Source organism: Bufo gargarizans, chromosome 1 (genome assembly GCF_014858855.1).
Source record: "Bufo gargarizans isolate SCDJY-AF-19 chromosome 1, ASM1485885v1, whole genome shotgun sequence".
Taxonomy (NCBI): domain Eukaryota; kingdom Metazoa; phylum Chordata; class Amphibia; order Anura; family Bufonidae; genus Bufo; species Bufo gargarizans.
Window position 1 is genome coordinate 144614396 of NC_058080.1, and position 18403 is coordinate 144632798.

General features: G+C 42.3%; 1 protein-coding gene across 3 annotated transcripts in view; it reads left to right on the forward strand.

The window, feature by feature from the left end:
• CRACD (capping protein inhibiting regulator of actin dynamics) overlaps positions 1-8622 on the forward strand; it is a 55299-nt gene extending 46677 nt beyond the window's left edge. For all 3 annotated transcript variants that reach the window (XM_044299451.1, XM_044299444.1, XM_044299455.1), the window contains 3 exons: positions 2418-2608; positions 2963-3116; positions 4156-8622. In XM_044299451.1, the coding sequence (XP_044155386.1) occupies positions 2418-2608; positions 2963-3116; positions 4156-4313 (503 nt within the window). In that variant the 3' untranslated portion in view covers positions 4314-8622. The remainder of the gene's footprint in view (positions 1-2417; positions 2609-2962; positions 3117-4155) is intronic.
• Positions 8623-18403: the final 9781 nt, after the last annotated feature.

Below are 18403 nucleotides of genomic sequence, written 5' to 3' on the forward strand. Positions count from 1 at the left end.
ACAGTAGATGGAACTACTCCAGAACAGCTGAGTGGCGGAGGTTCAGGGGGTTGGACCCCTGCCAGTTAGATATTGATGGTCTATCCTGAGGATCGGCAATCAATATAAAAGTAGTGGACAACCACTTTAAGCTATTTTTCAGTTTATTTCTTCTGCTATAGTGCAAAAAACATTATATATGTCAGCAACGTTTTACTGCCCTTACAATCTTGGAAGTTTGCCAACATATTGTTCTTTGATACCTGATTATTTTTCATAGACATTTCCTCTAACCTTTCTCATAAATCTAGCTGTTACGTAAGTGTTTGTTATACTGAAGTTGTTGGTATTGATAGCTGTAGAGAACTGCAATCTCAGAGTACACTAAGGCTAGATTTACATCTCCGACAGGCTGTTCTGGCAGAGAGCTACCTGCTGGAGATGTCTGGATCCGGCATTGCCAGAGACGCTACCTGATACCCGCCGGCCCCAATACCTATAATGGGAACCAGCGGAGATCTGACCGCAACCCGGCAAATATGCTGAGAATCGGCCGGATGGCAACGTGGTAGCTTCCGGCAATGGTAGCTTCTGGAATGCAGAGAGATCCGGAACAGCCTGTCGGATCTAAAAGCACTAGTGTGCAACTAGCCTAACTTTACTGGTTTTATCTCTATAACTAGGGATGAGCGAACTTCGGTTTTCAAGTTCAGCGTACAAAGTTCAGGTTATTTAAGAATTCCGTTATGGATTCCGCTACCACAGACCATAACGGAATTCTTAAATAACCCGAACCTTGTATGCTGAACTTGAAAACAGAAGTTTACCCATTTATCCAAACAGTTACATGGAGCTTGTCAGGTTCCTGTGTCAGTTACAACACAATGAAAGCTGTTGGCATGCAATAGAATAAAAAGTCAGCAATACAGTAGGAAAGTTGAGGACAGATATAATGTACTTCTTCATGTTTAGGAACATCTTCAGCTAAATAAACTAAAATTGTTTATCCTATCTACGTATCTGTCTGTCTATCTATCATCAATATCTATATGTCTGTCTTTAATAACTATAAAAATAGCAGGATATTGTTATTAGAGATTAGGGTGCCAGCAGTAAAATCTTGATGTAAAGTGACATACAGCCAAGAAACAAATACAGTCTTAATCGTTTAAAAAAAAAATAATAATAATATGTATTCACTCATGTTCAGTGTAATGTTTCAGTTTACGGCCAGGGTATTTTTCAAGCAGATTGAAACATTGCACTGAACATGGGTGAATAAATCCCTGTTTTTTGGACTCTTTTGAATGCTCCTGATACCCTATCCAACCTTGCCATTAGTTATTTCTGGGCAACTAAGATAAAATTTGTGGACAGTCAAACATTTTTTAAAGACATGTTCCCCAACTCCATATTAGCACACGCCCACAAAACACCTCAATCCAAATCACGAGGAGTACCTAGGATGTCCCCAGTGCCCTAAATCAGAACCAAAAATTCACTTCCATCTCTTTACATACATGTATATACTGCTCTTCCGTCTGTATACACATAGGGTGCATTGTATTAAGGCAGAAGCAGTATTTATGTGTATACACAGAATGCATTTAGAAAGTGTTCACATCCTTTCACATTTTATGTTGCAACGTTGTGATAAAATATAAAAAAATATCAAATTTTTCCCCATAAATCTGAACTCAATCCCCCATAATGACAAAGTGAAAACAGAATTTTATAAATTTTTGCAAATTTATTTCAAAAGAAAAAACAGCGTCATGCTGTGGGGGAGTTTTTAAGCTTGGACAGGGCGACTGGTCAGGGTTGAGGGAAAACTGAATGAAGCAAAGTACAGATATTCTTAATGAAAACCTGGGTGAAAGGTTTACCTTCGAACAAGACAATGACCCTAAGCACACCACCAAGACAACACAGGAGAGGCTTCCAATCCTCATTTTTTTTTTTTGCGGATAGGATGCGGATTCATTTATTTCAAGTAATTTTTAGCCCAAAATGATAAAATGCAATCATAGAAAAAAGTGTCCCCAAGGGTGTACATAGCTTTTAAGCCCTTAAAGATATGATGTATCTAGGATAAATCAGTAGACTTGGTATATGTCATAAATATCCAGTTGGCTATTTCTAAGAGCTGAAGTTGTGTGGTCTCAACTCCAAGGCTGAGCAGATCGTTCTCAATTTTACCCATTTTGGTTGTATCTCTGCATAATTTGGGGGTCCCATAATAAGGTAGATCAAGTTGTAAAGCAGTAACTGCTCACACTTATGGTTAAAAACTGAAGGTTTGACTCCTATTCTGGATATCATAGGGGGGGGGGGTTCAATCCTATAAGATAATATGAGAGACTAACTTTTTTGTCTGTGACTAGAAGATTGAAGTAGGAAAAGTAAGTAATTTATGTTTCTATCATTTGTTCTTATAGAGAGACCTGTGCTTCAGAGTCGACATTCATTAGATGGCACCAGACTGATGGAGCAAGTTGAATCAGCTCAACCACTCTGGATCACACTTGCTCTGCAGAAACAAAAAGGATTCCGTGAACAGCAAGCATCCAGGGAGGAGAGGAGACAAGCCAGAGAGGCCAAGCAAGCTGACAAGCTAGCGAAAGAAACTGTAATTGAATTATTATACCTAAGTATATGATACTTTAGTCAATGTATTAAAAGGTCTGTTTTTTTCCAGAAGCAGCGCCACTCTTGTCCATGAACGATGCCTGGTACAGCAACTTAGCCCCATTAAGCTCTAATACCGGACACTGCCTATGCAGTGGTGCTGTTTCTGAAAGAAGTGGTCCTTTTCATCTAACTTTGGAAAACCTCTTTAATGTTCCTGATGTTTTAATACTTTATAATGTTCAGAACAAAGATGATGTACTTAGATTAGGCGACAGACAGTACTTGATACCTGAAAACAGGAGATGCTTATTTTCATATTCCTATATTAAGAACTATCACTTTTTGTTTATAGTCATCTGGTGTCCTAGTAGGCGAATACAGAAGCAGATCTGGGTCACTGCAAAAGCCACTACCCCACGAAGAGAAGAAATGTGAGACAGTGGTGACTAGACTCCAGCGCAGGGAACAGCTACAGAAATCCAACACTCTTCCAACATCAGTCACAGGTAAGTGCAGCCTCCAACTTACCATACAGTTTAGATAGCTGTTCCTCCTAATTCTTCCAACCAAGACAAGTGTGCATGTGTTCTCAATAGCCACAGCCACTGCCAAATCTGGAGGTGGCTTATATGCCTTCAGAACCGAGATTTGGGCATGTAGAAATTCAACATCTTTTCCCTGACATTGGCCATGAGCATGGAGGAGGCCACGGACATTACAAATTGGCAGGTTCACCTGACAATAATCTGATAGATATAGCCACGTTTAGCCATGGCTATCTGCTTCAGAGTGTTGATTTAACCATCTACTTGGGCCAAAATAACTGTGTTTAAATATAATGAATTTCGGATGAATACTTTAAATGACTTGGTGCTTGTTCATACATGTCTGGTTTCCTAGTTTCCATTTCTGTGTACTGCACACACACACACACACACACACACACATTACACTCCTGTATTCCCCACTCCGACTGCAGCATAAATGGCTCATGATAATAATTGGTAATAACAAATTTGCTGCAGTAAAAGCTTGGTAACATCAGACTTTTTACCTCAATCATGTAATAGTTTAATTTAAAAGCCAGAGGTGGACTCAGACTCCATAGCCCTGCCTCACGCTCCCTCGTCTGTCTGTCCCGACAGAACTGCATTGATTAAGTTACAACAGCCAATAAGAAGCTCCAGCTGTTGTAACTTAATGCAGCAGAAGCAGGAGAGGGGAAAACAGGATTTCCAGAGACCCACACCCTGCTCCCCGTCCACATCTCTTCTTGATTGTACATGGGCAGGTTCCAGGGTCTAGAGGGAATGAATGGAAAAATTTCTATCCATTATCCTACATTAACTGCAGCAGTCATAAAGCACACACACATTATAATTTGCATAAATTACATTACCATGGACTATGCTAACTATAACTAGCTATAAGACTTGTTTATGATCAGTAATAGACATCTTCAAAGGACCCAATAAGAGTTTATGGATTTGGTTGATGTATACACATGGTTTCTTGTGAAAAACATAACTTTTTTTCCTCCAACAGTGGAAATTACAGAGACTGTTCCCGTAACACATGCAAAGGATCTTCCAAAGAGGTTCTCCACTCCAGATGCCACTCCTGTCTCATCAGAACCAGCCTGGTTGGCATTAGCCAAGAGGAAATCAAAAGCTTGGAGCGACTGTCCACAAATTATTAAGTAGATCCCTTGTCGTAGGTAGTTAGATCCTCATTAGATGTCCTTAACTCCTCTCTGTTTACCACTATATGGTTGTTACGATAGATTTCCACCGTGATAACATTTACTTGTCCGGGTGCTTTCTCCAGAAACATTTATATAATGCTATTGTTATTTTGGTCAAATGTGAATCCATAAATGACCTTTATTGCTACATTTTAAGAGACTGAAGTAATGAAAGTCATGTGGCAAGTCATAGGGAATGGTGACAGGGCTTGGAGTTTAGCAACCAACTAGAGATCTTCACCATGCCTATGGCATCACAGATATAAGTACTGTATTCAGGTAGTCGATTGGCTTGTGTATATGGCTGTATTGATATTCCTTAAAAATAATAATATGAGCATACATTTTTAGCTTAGCTGAAAGATAGCTGTCACAACCTGCACAAAACGATGTCTTCTCTGGACCAATATGGCCAATACAGATTTGCACTTTTTCTTTATGATGCATTCATATTTTGCACACTATGGTATTATGTGCCTCTACTACAGCACTATTAACTTGGATTTAACATATGGATTGTAGTAATGTTGGAGCCTACCAGGATGTTGTGAAATTGGTAGGGGGCTATTGCAAGCCGTTAGGTTTGTCACTTTGCCTCTGTGGAGTACATATGTTCACTTTCTAGTTAAATACATATAGCGTAAGGGAAAAGTCTGAGGACTAGGATTACTGTTACCATCCTCTAATCTGCAAGCTGACTAGTGAATACAAAGGACGCTCTGTATATAATAGCTGTGGCTAATTAAGGAGGTAAGATATAAGGCACTATAGGGTCTAACGGTAACTCCAAAATGTAGTGGGTTCGTCCCGGATATATTATTGGAGCTGATCTTATTTTCCTATGCACATAGTAGTGGGTTTAAATGTGGTATTTTTGGATTTAGTGCATGTTATGCGTGACTACCATTATAGAAAGAACAAAGAGTTGTCATTCTCCATAATAAAATAACTATTTTGTAATATAGCAAATGTAATAGTTGTGCCTTTAGTGTGAAAAAAATACTGTTTTGACAGTCAGAAAGCAGGGCTATAATTGAACTCTCAGGATCTGGCCCTTTAAGGAGTGGCTGGACACAGTTCCAGTGAAAACCATAAGCAAGCCCTACTCCTTTTTGTGTTAGTATTTCTTAGTGGGAAAAGTTATTTATTTTTTGTAGAGTGAACATTAATGAAGAAAACATGTCACACGATATTGTAAGATTTCTATGAGGAACACTCTGGGCTACAGTGCTATACCTGGTATAGGGCTTAAGGGGGTGATTCACGGCACAGGGGTTTAAAGTACTTCATAGTAAGAACCTCTGTGTCATGCACCTACGTTGGTTTTGCCTTGAGTGTTCCTTTAATAGCCTTTTCAACAAAGAATAAGCATAGCCGTTAACCTATTAACATCATTAAAGCAAATTTCTAATTCTAATGAATATCTCAATGCTCAAATGTATCAGAGATTGGAGGTTTCTCCATGATTATTAATATACCTTAAATAGGTATTCCCGTCTGGGACATTATTAGCATATCACTAGGATATGCCGTCTATCTTAGATGGGTGCGGGTCCCACGTCTGGGACAAGGAGCAGCCACTAATCCACAGCCACCCTCCATTCATCACAACTATTGGAGTTCCGAAAATAGCCAAGTGCTGGCTCAGCTATTTCCCGCAGTTCCATAGCTGTGAATGAAGAGGTGGTCTTGCTTGCACAGTGCACTTTTCATTCACCGCTATGGGACTTTAAAAATAAACAAGCAGGTTCACTTTTGGAACTTTTATAGTGCTAAATAGAGAACATGCCACACATGCTTGGCGTGTTGTCCTTCATTTTTGGGGCCCCATTCTCTAGATAGGAGCTGGTCCCAGAGATGGGACCCACAATTTTCTGACATTGGTGGCCTATCCTAGTGATATGCCATTAATATCCCAACCCCCTGAAGGCCTGGTAACACACAGACAGTTTTTAATATGCAGTGAGGTCCGTATAGGACACCCACCTGACACCACCAGAGACAATTGTCTCAAATAGTATCCAGGCCTGTGTTCTGAGACACGGAGCAGAACATTGATTGCCCTTGGTTAATTTGAAAAAAAGGAGGTGTGAATTGCACTATTGGCTTGTATAGCTTCATTTACAGTCCATTGCGCACATGGACAGAAAACATGCCTGTCTGAATCAGGACTAAGTTTTGTTTTAAATCCTTGTCACATACTATTGTCATAAGCCTCTAGTAATATTCTCTACCTGATCACATACCAAAGAATTCAAAGGTTACCCCACTTGAGAGATAAGGCGCTCTCTCCCCAAGGAGAGATAGTATCCCCCCCCCAAACAGTGTCCCTTAGTTTATGGAGCTTACACACCACTTATAGGTACTTTACCACAATTCATTCAATGGCAGCTTTACTTCAGAACAGCTTGTTTTCTGGATGACAAGGCGCTGAAAAGATACCTGTTGGGTAGATGTGCTGCAAATTTACCACATTCTAAACAAGCTTTGTTGGGTAGAGGTATCATTACTGTACAGGTCACTGGAGTGGCCAAAATCAAGTTATCATACTGGAAGCATCCATTCAGATAGTCATAAAGGGGTACACTTGCTTGACAACAATAGGTAGTTTGTGGCATTCAAACCATGCTAAATTGGTATTAAGAGGCTTAATGTGTGCCAAGAAGAGCTCCCTCTTACCATTACCATACCACCAGCCTGAACTGTGGACACAAACTGGGATGGATCTATTCCAAATTCTGACCCTACCATCTATACAGTATAGATCTTTTTCCTCATGCACAGTGCCCCTTCGTATAGACAGCTTATATCACCACCTGTAGGTACATAACCATCCCTGAGCAGGAGATTACTTGCTTTAATCAGTTTTGTGATATGTCTACTATTGCCTTAGTTTCCTATAGACAGAAGTAGAACTTGTTTTGGTCTTTTGGTATTAAAACCTGTCCAAAAGGTTTAATGTGTTACGTCAGGGTTCCTCAACTCCAGTCCTCAGTGCCCACCTGCCGGCCATGTTTTCAGGATTTCCTTAGTATTGAGCAGGTGATATAATTAGTGTCCATGCATCAGGACTTACCACAGGTATTCATTCTGTGGGATATTCTCAAATCATGACCAGTCGGTGGGTCCTGAGGACTGGAGTTGAGGAACACTGTGTTAGGTGTTCGGTGATGCTTCTCTGCACATCTGCTATTGTGATGCATGGATATCGCAGATACTGTCTGGCTGAATACGTTTGATTATTCTCCATCATTAAAGAGGCTGTGCCAAGTTATTAACTTATCCTCTATCTACAAGAGCCTCTGATCAGTGGGGGTCCAACTGCTGGGATCCATATCAATTAAAAGAAAGGGTGCCATTCCCCTGAATAAATGCAGCAGCAGGTGGTTAATGACCACTGCCGCTCAATGGGACTGCTGGAGATAGTCAAGTATAGTGATGTACTCAACGGTCTCAGGTGGTTACACAGAGAATGAATGGATCAGCAGTGGTCCTGCCTCTTTCTTAATTCAAGGGACCCTTGATTTTGTGATTGGTGACCTTCACTGATAAGCCGCTTATCCACAACAGTGTGGATAGAGGGTAAGTTAATGACTTTGCACAACCCCTTTAACAAGGCATCTAGATGTCTATTTTGCACTGCATACTCTCTACATGAAAACCACAGATTAGGGAAGACACTGAAAGCTCATCTGACATGTTTCTTTTAGTAAATGCTCGTATTTCCATGAAATAACAATTTTGATGCATCTTTTCTCATAATGCCTCATTCACAAGACCATATTTTTGGTCCGCGCCTTATCTGCATTATTTGCCAATCGCACACAGACCCATTCATTTCTATGGGACCGCAAAAAAAAGAAAAAGAACATGTCCTATTCGTGCCCTATATGCGGACTGCAAAACGGATATGGCAGTGTGCTGTTCCTGGCCTTAGAAATTTATGAATGAATTGACAACTGGGGATTAACAGTCACCTTGTCTAGCACTGTCGGCACTGACTGGACAATGTCATACTGTGTAGAGACCCCCACAACTGGCAACACTCTGCCGTCAAAGCATTCAGAAATTTCTACTAGGAATGATAGGAAAAACAGCACAATACATTGGGTTAAACCTCCAGAATTGTTGGGAAAGACTATGATTCATTAAAACAGACAAGGAGCTGACAGGTCCTCTTTAAACCCCACTGTCCAGCACCAGCAGGCATCAAAATCAATCACATTTCATCCCCAACGGAAGAGGTCACTGGACACATATTACACACAGGTTCAGATTGATTTACTAGTACTAGAAATTGTGTTTAATGCATTATTAATTCTCTCTTTGGGTTTCAAATCTAGGATGAAAAAAAAAAGTCATTACATTCACTATGTAACAAAATTGTGGCACATCTTATATCACACCCACTTTCCGCTACACCCTGCATGGCAAAAAATAAATAAAAAATTTGCAGAAACGTTAGATGTGCCAAAACACGACTCTTTTTAGACACATTTTTGGTACAAACACATAAATCCGGACCACTGATTGTGTCAGGATCGTGCAGAAAATACCGCAGACTGTCACAGTGTAGGCAACTATATGTCAAGTTTACTTTTAGTATGTGTTCCTTTAAAGGCCTTGTCTGAGATGAGAACAAAATGGTCTTCTGTCTTTCCAGAAAGAGCACCTCTCTCGTCCATAGGTTACATCTATTACTTCAGCTCAGCCACAGACACAAAGGAAAAGTGGAATTGTTTCTGGAAAATTAAAAAGCCAACTTTTTTTTTTCTGATCTCTGCTAATCCCCTTAAAGTGCCATGGTTTAGTTATAAAAATATAGGTCATCCATAACTTTCTACTTTCTTTGCCATCCCCATGTCGGAAAAGATCACTCCCTACACTGTATTCTGTTCAAAGTCTAAGCACATGGGAGAAGGGGTTAGGTAGCATGCTCGAGTCATTTTAGTGAAGAATCTATGACACCTTGACGAGGTTACACCTCTATAGCAAACTACAGTACTTACCTGTACCCTGCTGCAAGAGGGTAGAGCTCAGGAACATGGCGAGTTAGCAATGCACATAATATATTCTACAGTCACACTTCTAATGATAGTTTTTCATTTATAAATATTTAACACACATCTAGAGTGTATTGATTTTGTACGTTAATAAGATGAACTAGTAATTCAGAAAAAATAATCAAATGTTGACATCCTTGAAAACTATTCATATTACATGTAGAGACGAGCTGGGGTTGTTTTTACTTTTTGATCTTCAGACATTTATACAGTGGATATGAAAAGTCAACACACCCCTGTTAAAATGTCAGGTTTCTGTGATGTAAAAAAAACAAGACAAAGATAAATTATTATGAACTTTTTTCCACCTTTAATGTGACCTATAAACTGTACAACTCAAGTAGAGGGAAGAAAAAAATATAAAAATAAAATATTATAGTTGCATACCCTTAAACTAATACTTTGTTGAAGCACCTTTTGATTTTATTACAGCGCTCAGTCTTTTTGGGTATGAGTCTATCAGCATGGCACATTTTGACTTCGGCAAGGATTTGCCCACTCTTCTTTGCAAAAACACTCCAAATCTGTCAGATTGCGAGGGCACCTCCTGGGCACAGCCCTCTTCAGATCACCCCACAGATTTTCAATCGGATTCAGGTCTGGGCTGTGGCTGGGCCATTCCAAAACTTTAATCTTCTTCTGGTGATGCCATTCCTTTGTTGATTTGGATGTATGCTTTGGGTCGTTGTCATGCTGAAAGATGAAGTTCCTCTTCATGTTCAGCTTTCTAGCAGAAGCCTGAAGGTTTAGTGCCAATATTAACTGGTATTTGGAACTGTTCATAATTCCCTCTAGCTTAACTAAGGCCCTAGTTCCAGCTGAAGAAAAACAGTCCCTTGGCATGATGCTGCCACCACCATGCTTCACTGTGGGTATTGTGTTCTTTTGGTGATGTGCAGTGTTGTTTTGGTGCCAAACATATCTTTTGGAATTATGGCCAAAAAGTTCAACCTTGGTTTCATCAGACCATAACACCTTTTCCCACATGCTTTTGGGAGACTTCAGATGTGTTTTTGCAAAATGTAGCCTGGCTTGGATGTTTTTCTTCATAAGAAAAGGCTTTCGTCTTGCCACTCTACCCCATAGCCCAGACATATGAAGAATACAGGAGATTGTTGTCACATGTACCACGCAGCCAGTACTTGCCAGATATTCCTGCAGCTCCTTTAATGTTGCTTTAGGCCTCTTGGTAGCCTCCCAGACCAGTTTTCTTCTAGTCTTTTCATCAATTTTGGAGGGACGTCCAGTTCTTGGTAATGTCACTGTTGTGACATATTTTCTTCACTTGATGATGACTGTCTTCACTGTGTTCCATAGTATATCTAATGGCTTGGAAATTCTTTTGTACCCTTCTCCTGACTGATACCTTTTAACAATGAGATCCCTCTGATGCGTTGGAAGCTCTCTGTGGACCATGGCTTTTGCTGTGGGATGCGACTAAGAAAATTTCCGGAAAGACCAACTAGAGCGGTTGAACTTTATTTGGGGTTAATCAGAGGCACTTTAAATGATGGCAGGTGTATGCTGACTCCTATTTAACAGGATTTTGAATGTGATTGCTTAATTCTGAACACAGCTACATCCCCAGTTATAAGAGGGTGTGCACATTATTTATTTTATTTTTCTTCCCTCTATCTAAAAGATTTCAGTTTGTTTTTTAATTGAGTGGTACAGTTTATAGGTCACATTAAAGGTGAAAAAAGTTCTGAAATTATTTATCTTTGGCTCCACTTATTTTTATTTCTTTTTTATTTTTAGCACAGAAACCTGACATTTTAACAGGGGTGTGTAGACTTTTTATATCCACTGTATATGTGCCTGTCCTGACCAACAGTCTATATCGCACCACAGGTAAATGTCATACAGAAATGTAATGCTGTATAGTGTCTTCTATAAACCTATCAAAAGCTTTTACAGACAAACTAATAGCCCAAACAAAATAAGGCAACAAATATTTATTAAGGATATAGTCAAACAAATAAAAGGTGAAAGAAATGAAAAAATGAGTGGGAAAAGGGGACAAGATGTAAGAATCCCACTGAACCCCTGCAGAATGGAGGCCACAAAGGTATACAGACAGCCACTATGGGTATATATTGTGAATAGAATCAGGCCACCAAGGGCCCCTAACCCCTCAAAATAAATAGCCCGGTTGTAGAAAAACTACAAATATCATAGCACACTGAGCACAAGGGAAATGTAAACCCCAAAGACATTAGCTAATAATGCTGCAAGGTTACACTTGCAAGACCAGTAACAATATCAGCTAAATACTTGCATAACATGGTAAAATACACCTTAATCAGTTACTGGCACTAATATAAATAAGGCTACTTTCACATTAGCGTTTTTTGGGGATCCGTCATGGATCTGCAAAAACGCTTCTGTTACAATAATACAACCGCACGCATCCGTCATGAACGGATCCAGTTGTATTATGTCTTCTATAGCCATGACTGATCCATCTTGAACACCACTGAAAGTCAATGGGGGACAGGTCCGTTTTCTATTGTGTCAGAGAAAACTGATCCGTCCCCATTGACTTACATTGTGTGTCAGGACAGATCCATCTTGCTCCGCACCACATCGCGGACAGAAAAACGCTGCTTGCAGCGTTGTTCTGTCCGCGATGGGGACGCAACAAAACGGAATGGAATTCATTTTGGTGCATTCCGTTTCGTTCAGTTTTGTCCCCATTGACAACGAATGGGGACAAAACTGAAGCATTTCCTTCGCTATTGAGATCCTATAACGGATCTCAATACAGGAAAACTAAAACGCTAGTGTGAAAGTAGCTTAAGCAGTAACTCTGCATCACAAAGTGGACAATTGTCCATATTTATGGGGTGAGTCGGGAAAGATAGCTGTTGGTCAACAGCTATTGAAGTTGCATGGGCAACTTGAGACTATTGATAATTATAGGGGTATTCCAGTTGAGACAAGTTATCCCCTATCTACAAGATAGAAGAAACTATGTCGGTGGAGGTCCACCACCGATCACCAGGATGGAGGCCCCATACCCCTAAAATCAGAGGGGTAGGTCGAGGATGCGCACTGCCACTCAATTCTTCTCTATAGGAGTTCGGGAAATAGGCAAGAGCTGTACTCCGCTGTCTCTGAAAATGCCAGAGTCGAACAGAGTGGCAGCACGCATGTTCCTGTGGACAGGGGATAAGTTGTCACAGGACTCCCACCGACCTGATATTGACCTATCATAAGGATAGGCCCTCGATATCAAACTCCTGGAACGCCACTTCAAGCATGACACGTCTCAGTAAACAGGTTCCATTAAATCTCATACACTGAATGCTTAAGATGCTCCCTAGCTTTCATGATCCTAAACTATAGATATTTTCTTTATATAAGACCTAAAACAATTGAAGAATGAGCATATTCTAAATAATGAGAATGATAGTCATGTTGCATATTACCGTATACTCAATCCTGATAGAGGTTTTTATTTTTACTCACCTGAGATCTATTTGGCATGAGCTCCGTTCAATGCCAGTATAAAATGCTGAAGTTGTATTACTACCGGATTGTAATGAGGCATCTCATGCCCGTGCACAGTACCATTAGATGTCCTTGCCTCTGTGTGTTCAATGTTCAACTACACTTACAGAAGGGATGTCAAACTCGTGACCCTCCAGCTGTTGCAAAACTACAATTCCCAGCATGTCCGCATAGCCGGAGGGCCACGAGTTTGACATCCCAGACTTACAGCAATAATACAGCTAAGGCTACTTTCACACTAGCGTTCGGCTGTCCGCTTGTGAGCTCCGTTTGAAGGGGCTCACAAGCGGACCCGAACGCTTTCGTCCAGCCCTAATGCATTCTGAGTGGACGCGGATCCGCTCAGAAGGCATCAGTCTGGCGGCGTTCAGCCTCTGCTCCGCTCAGCAGGCGGACACCTGAACGCTGCTTGCAGCGTTCGGGTGTCCGCCTGGCCGTGCGGAGGCGTGCGGATCCGTCCAGACTTACAATGTAAGTCAATGGGGACGGATCCGTTTGAAGATGACACAATATGGCTCAATCTTCAAACGGATCCGTCCACCATTGACTTTCAATGTAAAAGTCTGGACGGATCAGTCTGAAGATAATTTCACACAGACATTTTTTGACAATATAATGCAGACGGATCCGCTCTGAACGGAGCCACCGTCTGCATTATATGAGCGGATCCGTTCAGAACGGATCCGCTCTGAACGCTAGTGTGAAAGTAGCCTTAGAGTGAACACCACATGTCCAGATTGTTGGTTTCTATCATAACCCTGTGGTCACACCGATGTAAAAAAAGAAACTGCTAGGTTTGCATGTAGCATTTTTTGTTATATAAAAAAGAAATAAACACACGCATCCAGGGAAGTGATGGATATCCTCTATCTCTATTCATTGTAATGCCATGGGCTTCTATGACCAGTGTTGAAGAAAGGCAGGGACACAACAAAGTCACCTCAACACGGTTTATTGCTTGTTCCAGCCAACTTACAGTTCAGTACAGCCAGGTCAGGTAATCAGTCCATAACATCCAAAATAAATAATGCAGGCTCGGGTCTCCTTTAGATCCGTACACAGGCCCGTGTTGCTCTACACGTGCCTTGCCCTTAGTGATCTGTAGCCTCTCACTCATACAGACACACCCTGCATCGTGCTGCTGACTTTTAAACACAAAACCTGTACAAAAGCCACGTACAAAACCTGGAGTGAACCGTGGGGAGTAAGCACCCACCCGACTCTTTGCTCACTCCCAGTAAAAGCCTGGCCCGGATTAGCTGAAACCAGCTATGCTAGTTAACAAGAGCGTCCACTATCTATTCTAGTGGACGCACAAGCTAACGGCTTTTACTCCACCAAGGCCGGGTACCTTGGTGGCACGTCTCAGGTGAACCACAGCAAACCTCAATATGCATCTCCTTAATAGGTTTCCTGCACCATTTTCAGAGATACATACCGTCCTTTATATTTGAGGCCTGTCGCTGCCTCACATCATGTACAACGAGGACAACCCCTTTATATAAGTGGCAATTACTGCATCAGAAAATCACGCCAACACACAGTAAAAACACATTTGGTTTTTACAATGCAGTTTCATGTTTCAAAGCTCTTCATGTACAGCGATTTCTTCAGCTTTTATAGAAGTAGAGTCTAAAAATGACAGTATGACTTGCATGGTAGCAAAAACTGGGACTGGTATATTCAGATAGGACACTCTGTGGTAAAGTAGAACACACAACTGCATGAAAAACATTATTATTCTTAATATACACTAAATTAGGCACTTATAAAAATTATAATAAAGGTATAACTTGGACAGAGTATATACTAACTTGAAGCCTTCTGTCTATTAGGCACCAGATCAATTAGGCAATAACAAAGAAAACCAGGTCTGGCAATGAAAGTGTATAAGTCACAACAGGAATCTTATGCTACTTTACATATAATATGGCCATGTAGAATTTAAATATAAGGCTTTTTGTAACTTTTGTTTTAAAGCAGTTTTCCATAAACAACACTGAATCTGAGTTCCCTGTGTCAATGGATCAGTGGTACACATGCATGACCATTGCTCCATTCACTTCTATGGTACTGACTAGTGTTGATCGAGCACCAAAGTGCTTGGCTGCTCTGGCCGAACACATCGGGGTTCTCTCATTGACATCCATTATACTCGGCTGCTCGTTAGAGCACCCGAGCATAATGGAAGTCAATGAGAGAACCCGAGCATTAAACCAGGCACCCCCTGCTCTGAAGAGGAGAGGGTGCCTGGTTCATAGGAAAAAGGTCAGAAATTGATGGAAACACCACCTAAATGGTTCGGGAACAACATGGGGAGGATGTCTGGATGCATCTTGGACTCCCAGGTCGCTGCTGGGAACAATGTTGTCTAAGTAGTACGCCACTTTTACAGACTGACTATAATACGCACCAAACCGAAGATAAAATCGATTTTAGAGGAAAAATTGTTAGGAAACATTATTTCCTGTATACTTACTTGTATATAAAGTGCAAGTGCTGCCAAGAATTACAAGGAAGAGGCAGTCTGATACAACCTGTATATCACATAAAGGAGGGCCTCATTCACATTGTGGTACAATTGTTCAGGTAGTGGGACTCCTACACACATCAAGCCTATGCACCAAGTGAAAGGTCTGCCAAAAATTACATGGAACCAGCACTCCAATACACCCTTGGTTACACATAAAGGAGGGCATCATACACACCCTTCAAAAATTATGATTGATGGCCTGCTGGTGACCCTCAAAAACATTTGGAGCAAGGGCCTGCTGATCTGACCATCTAAAACATTATGGGCAAGGGCCTGCTGCCGCTTTGGTGACTCAAGATAACCTGGGGCCGATCGCACGTTCCTGTGACGGCGACGATCCATTCGGATGTCTGCCCTATCAACTTTCGATGTTATTTTCAGCCCAAACCATGTAGACCATGGGCAACGGGGGAATCATGGTTTAATTCCGGGGAGGGAGCCTGAGAAACTGCTACCACATCCAAGCAAGGCAGCATGCGCGCAGATTACCTATTAGGTATAATTAGGTGAGGGCCTGCAGGTGAGCTGACCTTGTAAAAGATTGTAGATGCGGGCCTGCAGGTGAGCTGATCCTGTAAAAGATTTTAGCTGAGGGCCTGCTGGGGAGCTGACCATGTAAAACATTATGTGCGAAGGGCATATAGCGAGGGCATTATATGCGACGAATAAGCATGTGTTGATATGATGTAAGAGCAGATAGACGATGAGAAAAGGAAGATTCAACCATATACCCTTGTTTGTGGTGGAAGTGGTGCATGGGAATGCAGTGTATTCAGTACATTATAAACAACACATTTAAAGTGCCTTTATGTTCATCAGCTTTCCTCTGGTGGAGTCGAGAAGTCATGGTCAATCCAGACATTGTTCATTTTTATGATCAACCTGTCAGCATTTTCAGTTGACAGGCAGATACACTTATCTGTTATAATGCCACCAGCAGTACTAAATATACGCTCAGGCCAGCACCTCCAAAACGTAGAGCGCCAGTTCGTGCCACGTGTTCAGCTTGGACACCCAGTAGTTGTAAGGCACTGAGGGATCATTGAGGACGCTGATACAGTCTGCTATGTACTCCTTCACCATCTTTCAAAATGTTTCCCTCCTTGTGACACTAGGCTGCACATCAGGGTGAGGGTGCTGGCAGGGTGTCATGAAACTGTCCCAGGCTTTAGAGAGTGTTGCCTGTCTCTGTTGAAACTGCTGTGTTCCCCTGGTCTCACCTGCTCGGTTGGCCAAGGAACAACGGACTCTGCCACCAGAGTTGTCAGATGCAAATTTTTCAAAGAATGATTTTCTGGTATTGCACCGTTTTGCTTGTCCTCTCCACCAGAGGAATGAGAGATGAGAAGTTCTCTTTGTAGCAGGGGTCGAGAAGGGTGAACAACCAGTAATCCATGTTGTCTAAAATGCGTATAACGCGCGGGTCGTGGGAAAGGCAGCCTAACATGAAGTCAGCCATGTGTGCCAGAGTACCAACAGGCAAGACTTTGTTGTTGTCATTAGGAGGATCACTCTCAATCTCCTCATCCTCTTCTGCCCACCCACACTGAACAGATGGAATTAAACTTCCATGGGTACTACCCACTGTATCGGAGGCAACCGTCTCCTGCTCCTCCTCTTCATCGTCCAATTCGCGCTGAGAAGAGGAACTGAGGGTGGTCTGGCTAACATCCTGTGTAATGTCTTCCCCCATTTCCACCTCTTCCACATGCAAAGCATCGTCCTTAATTGAGAGCAGCGAGCGTTTGAGTAGACACAGAAGTGGGATGGTTACGCTAATAGCGTTATCGCGGTTCACCATCTGTGTTGATTCCTCAAAGTTTCTTAAAACCTCACAGAGGTCAGACATCCCTGCCCACTCTTTGCTTGTGAATAGTGGAAGCTGACTAGAAAGGCGACGACCATGTTGCAGCTGGTATTCCACTACTGCCCTCAGCTGCTTACAAAGCTTGGCCAACATGTGAAATGTGGAGTTCCAGCGCGTGCTCACGTCGCACAACAGCCGGTGAGCTGGCAATTTCAAGCACTGCTGCAGCGCTGACAGACCAGCTGAAGCTGTCGATGACTTGCGGAAATGTGCACACACGCGGCGCATCTTCACCAGTAGATCAGGCAAATTGGGGTAGGTTTTGAGAAACCACTGAACCACTAAGTAGAAGACGTGGGCTAGGCATGGGATATGTCTGAGCTTGCCGAGCTCCAAAGCCGCCACCAAGTTACGGCCATTATCAGACACAATCATGCCTGGTTGTAGGTTGAGTGGCGAGAGCCATAGCTCAGTCTGGTCTCTTATCCCCTGCCACAGCTCTGCGGCGGTGTGCTGTTTGTCCTCTAAGCATATTAGCTTCAGCGCGGCCTGTTGCCCCTTCCCCACTGCAGTGCTACACTGCTTCCAGCTACCGACTGATGACTGACTGGTGCTGCACGTGGATAATTCAGAGGTGGAAGTGGAGGAGGAGGGGGAGAAGTGGGGGTTGGAGCCACTAACGTAGGTGGTGGCAGAAACCCTGATGGAATTAGGGCCCGCAATCCTTGGCGTCGGTAGCACCTGTGCCATCCCAGGGTACGACGGACTCCCAGCCTCCACAATATTCACCCAGTGTGCCGTCAGGGAAATGTAACATCCGTGGCCGAATGTACTTGTCCATGTGTCCGTGGGTATGTGGACCTGCGTTGGTCAGAGCATGTGTGATGTTACGGGACAGGTTGGTGTAAGGTGGGCACGACACACCTTGAAAAATGGTGGCAGCTAGGGACTGCGTAACACGGGACAGCCGCTGACATCAGGCTGCGGAAGGCCTCAGTGTCCACAAGCCTAAATGGGCAACATTTCCAGGGCCAGTAATTTGGAAAGCTGCGCATTTAGTGCTATGGCCTGTGGGTGGGTGGCTGGGTATTTTCGTTTGTGTTCAAAGGCCTGGGGTAAGGACATTTGGACGC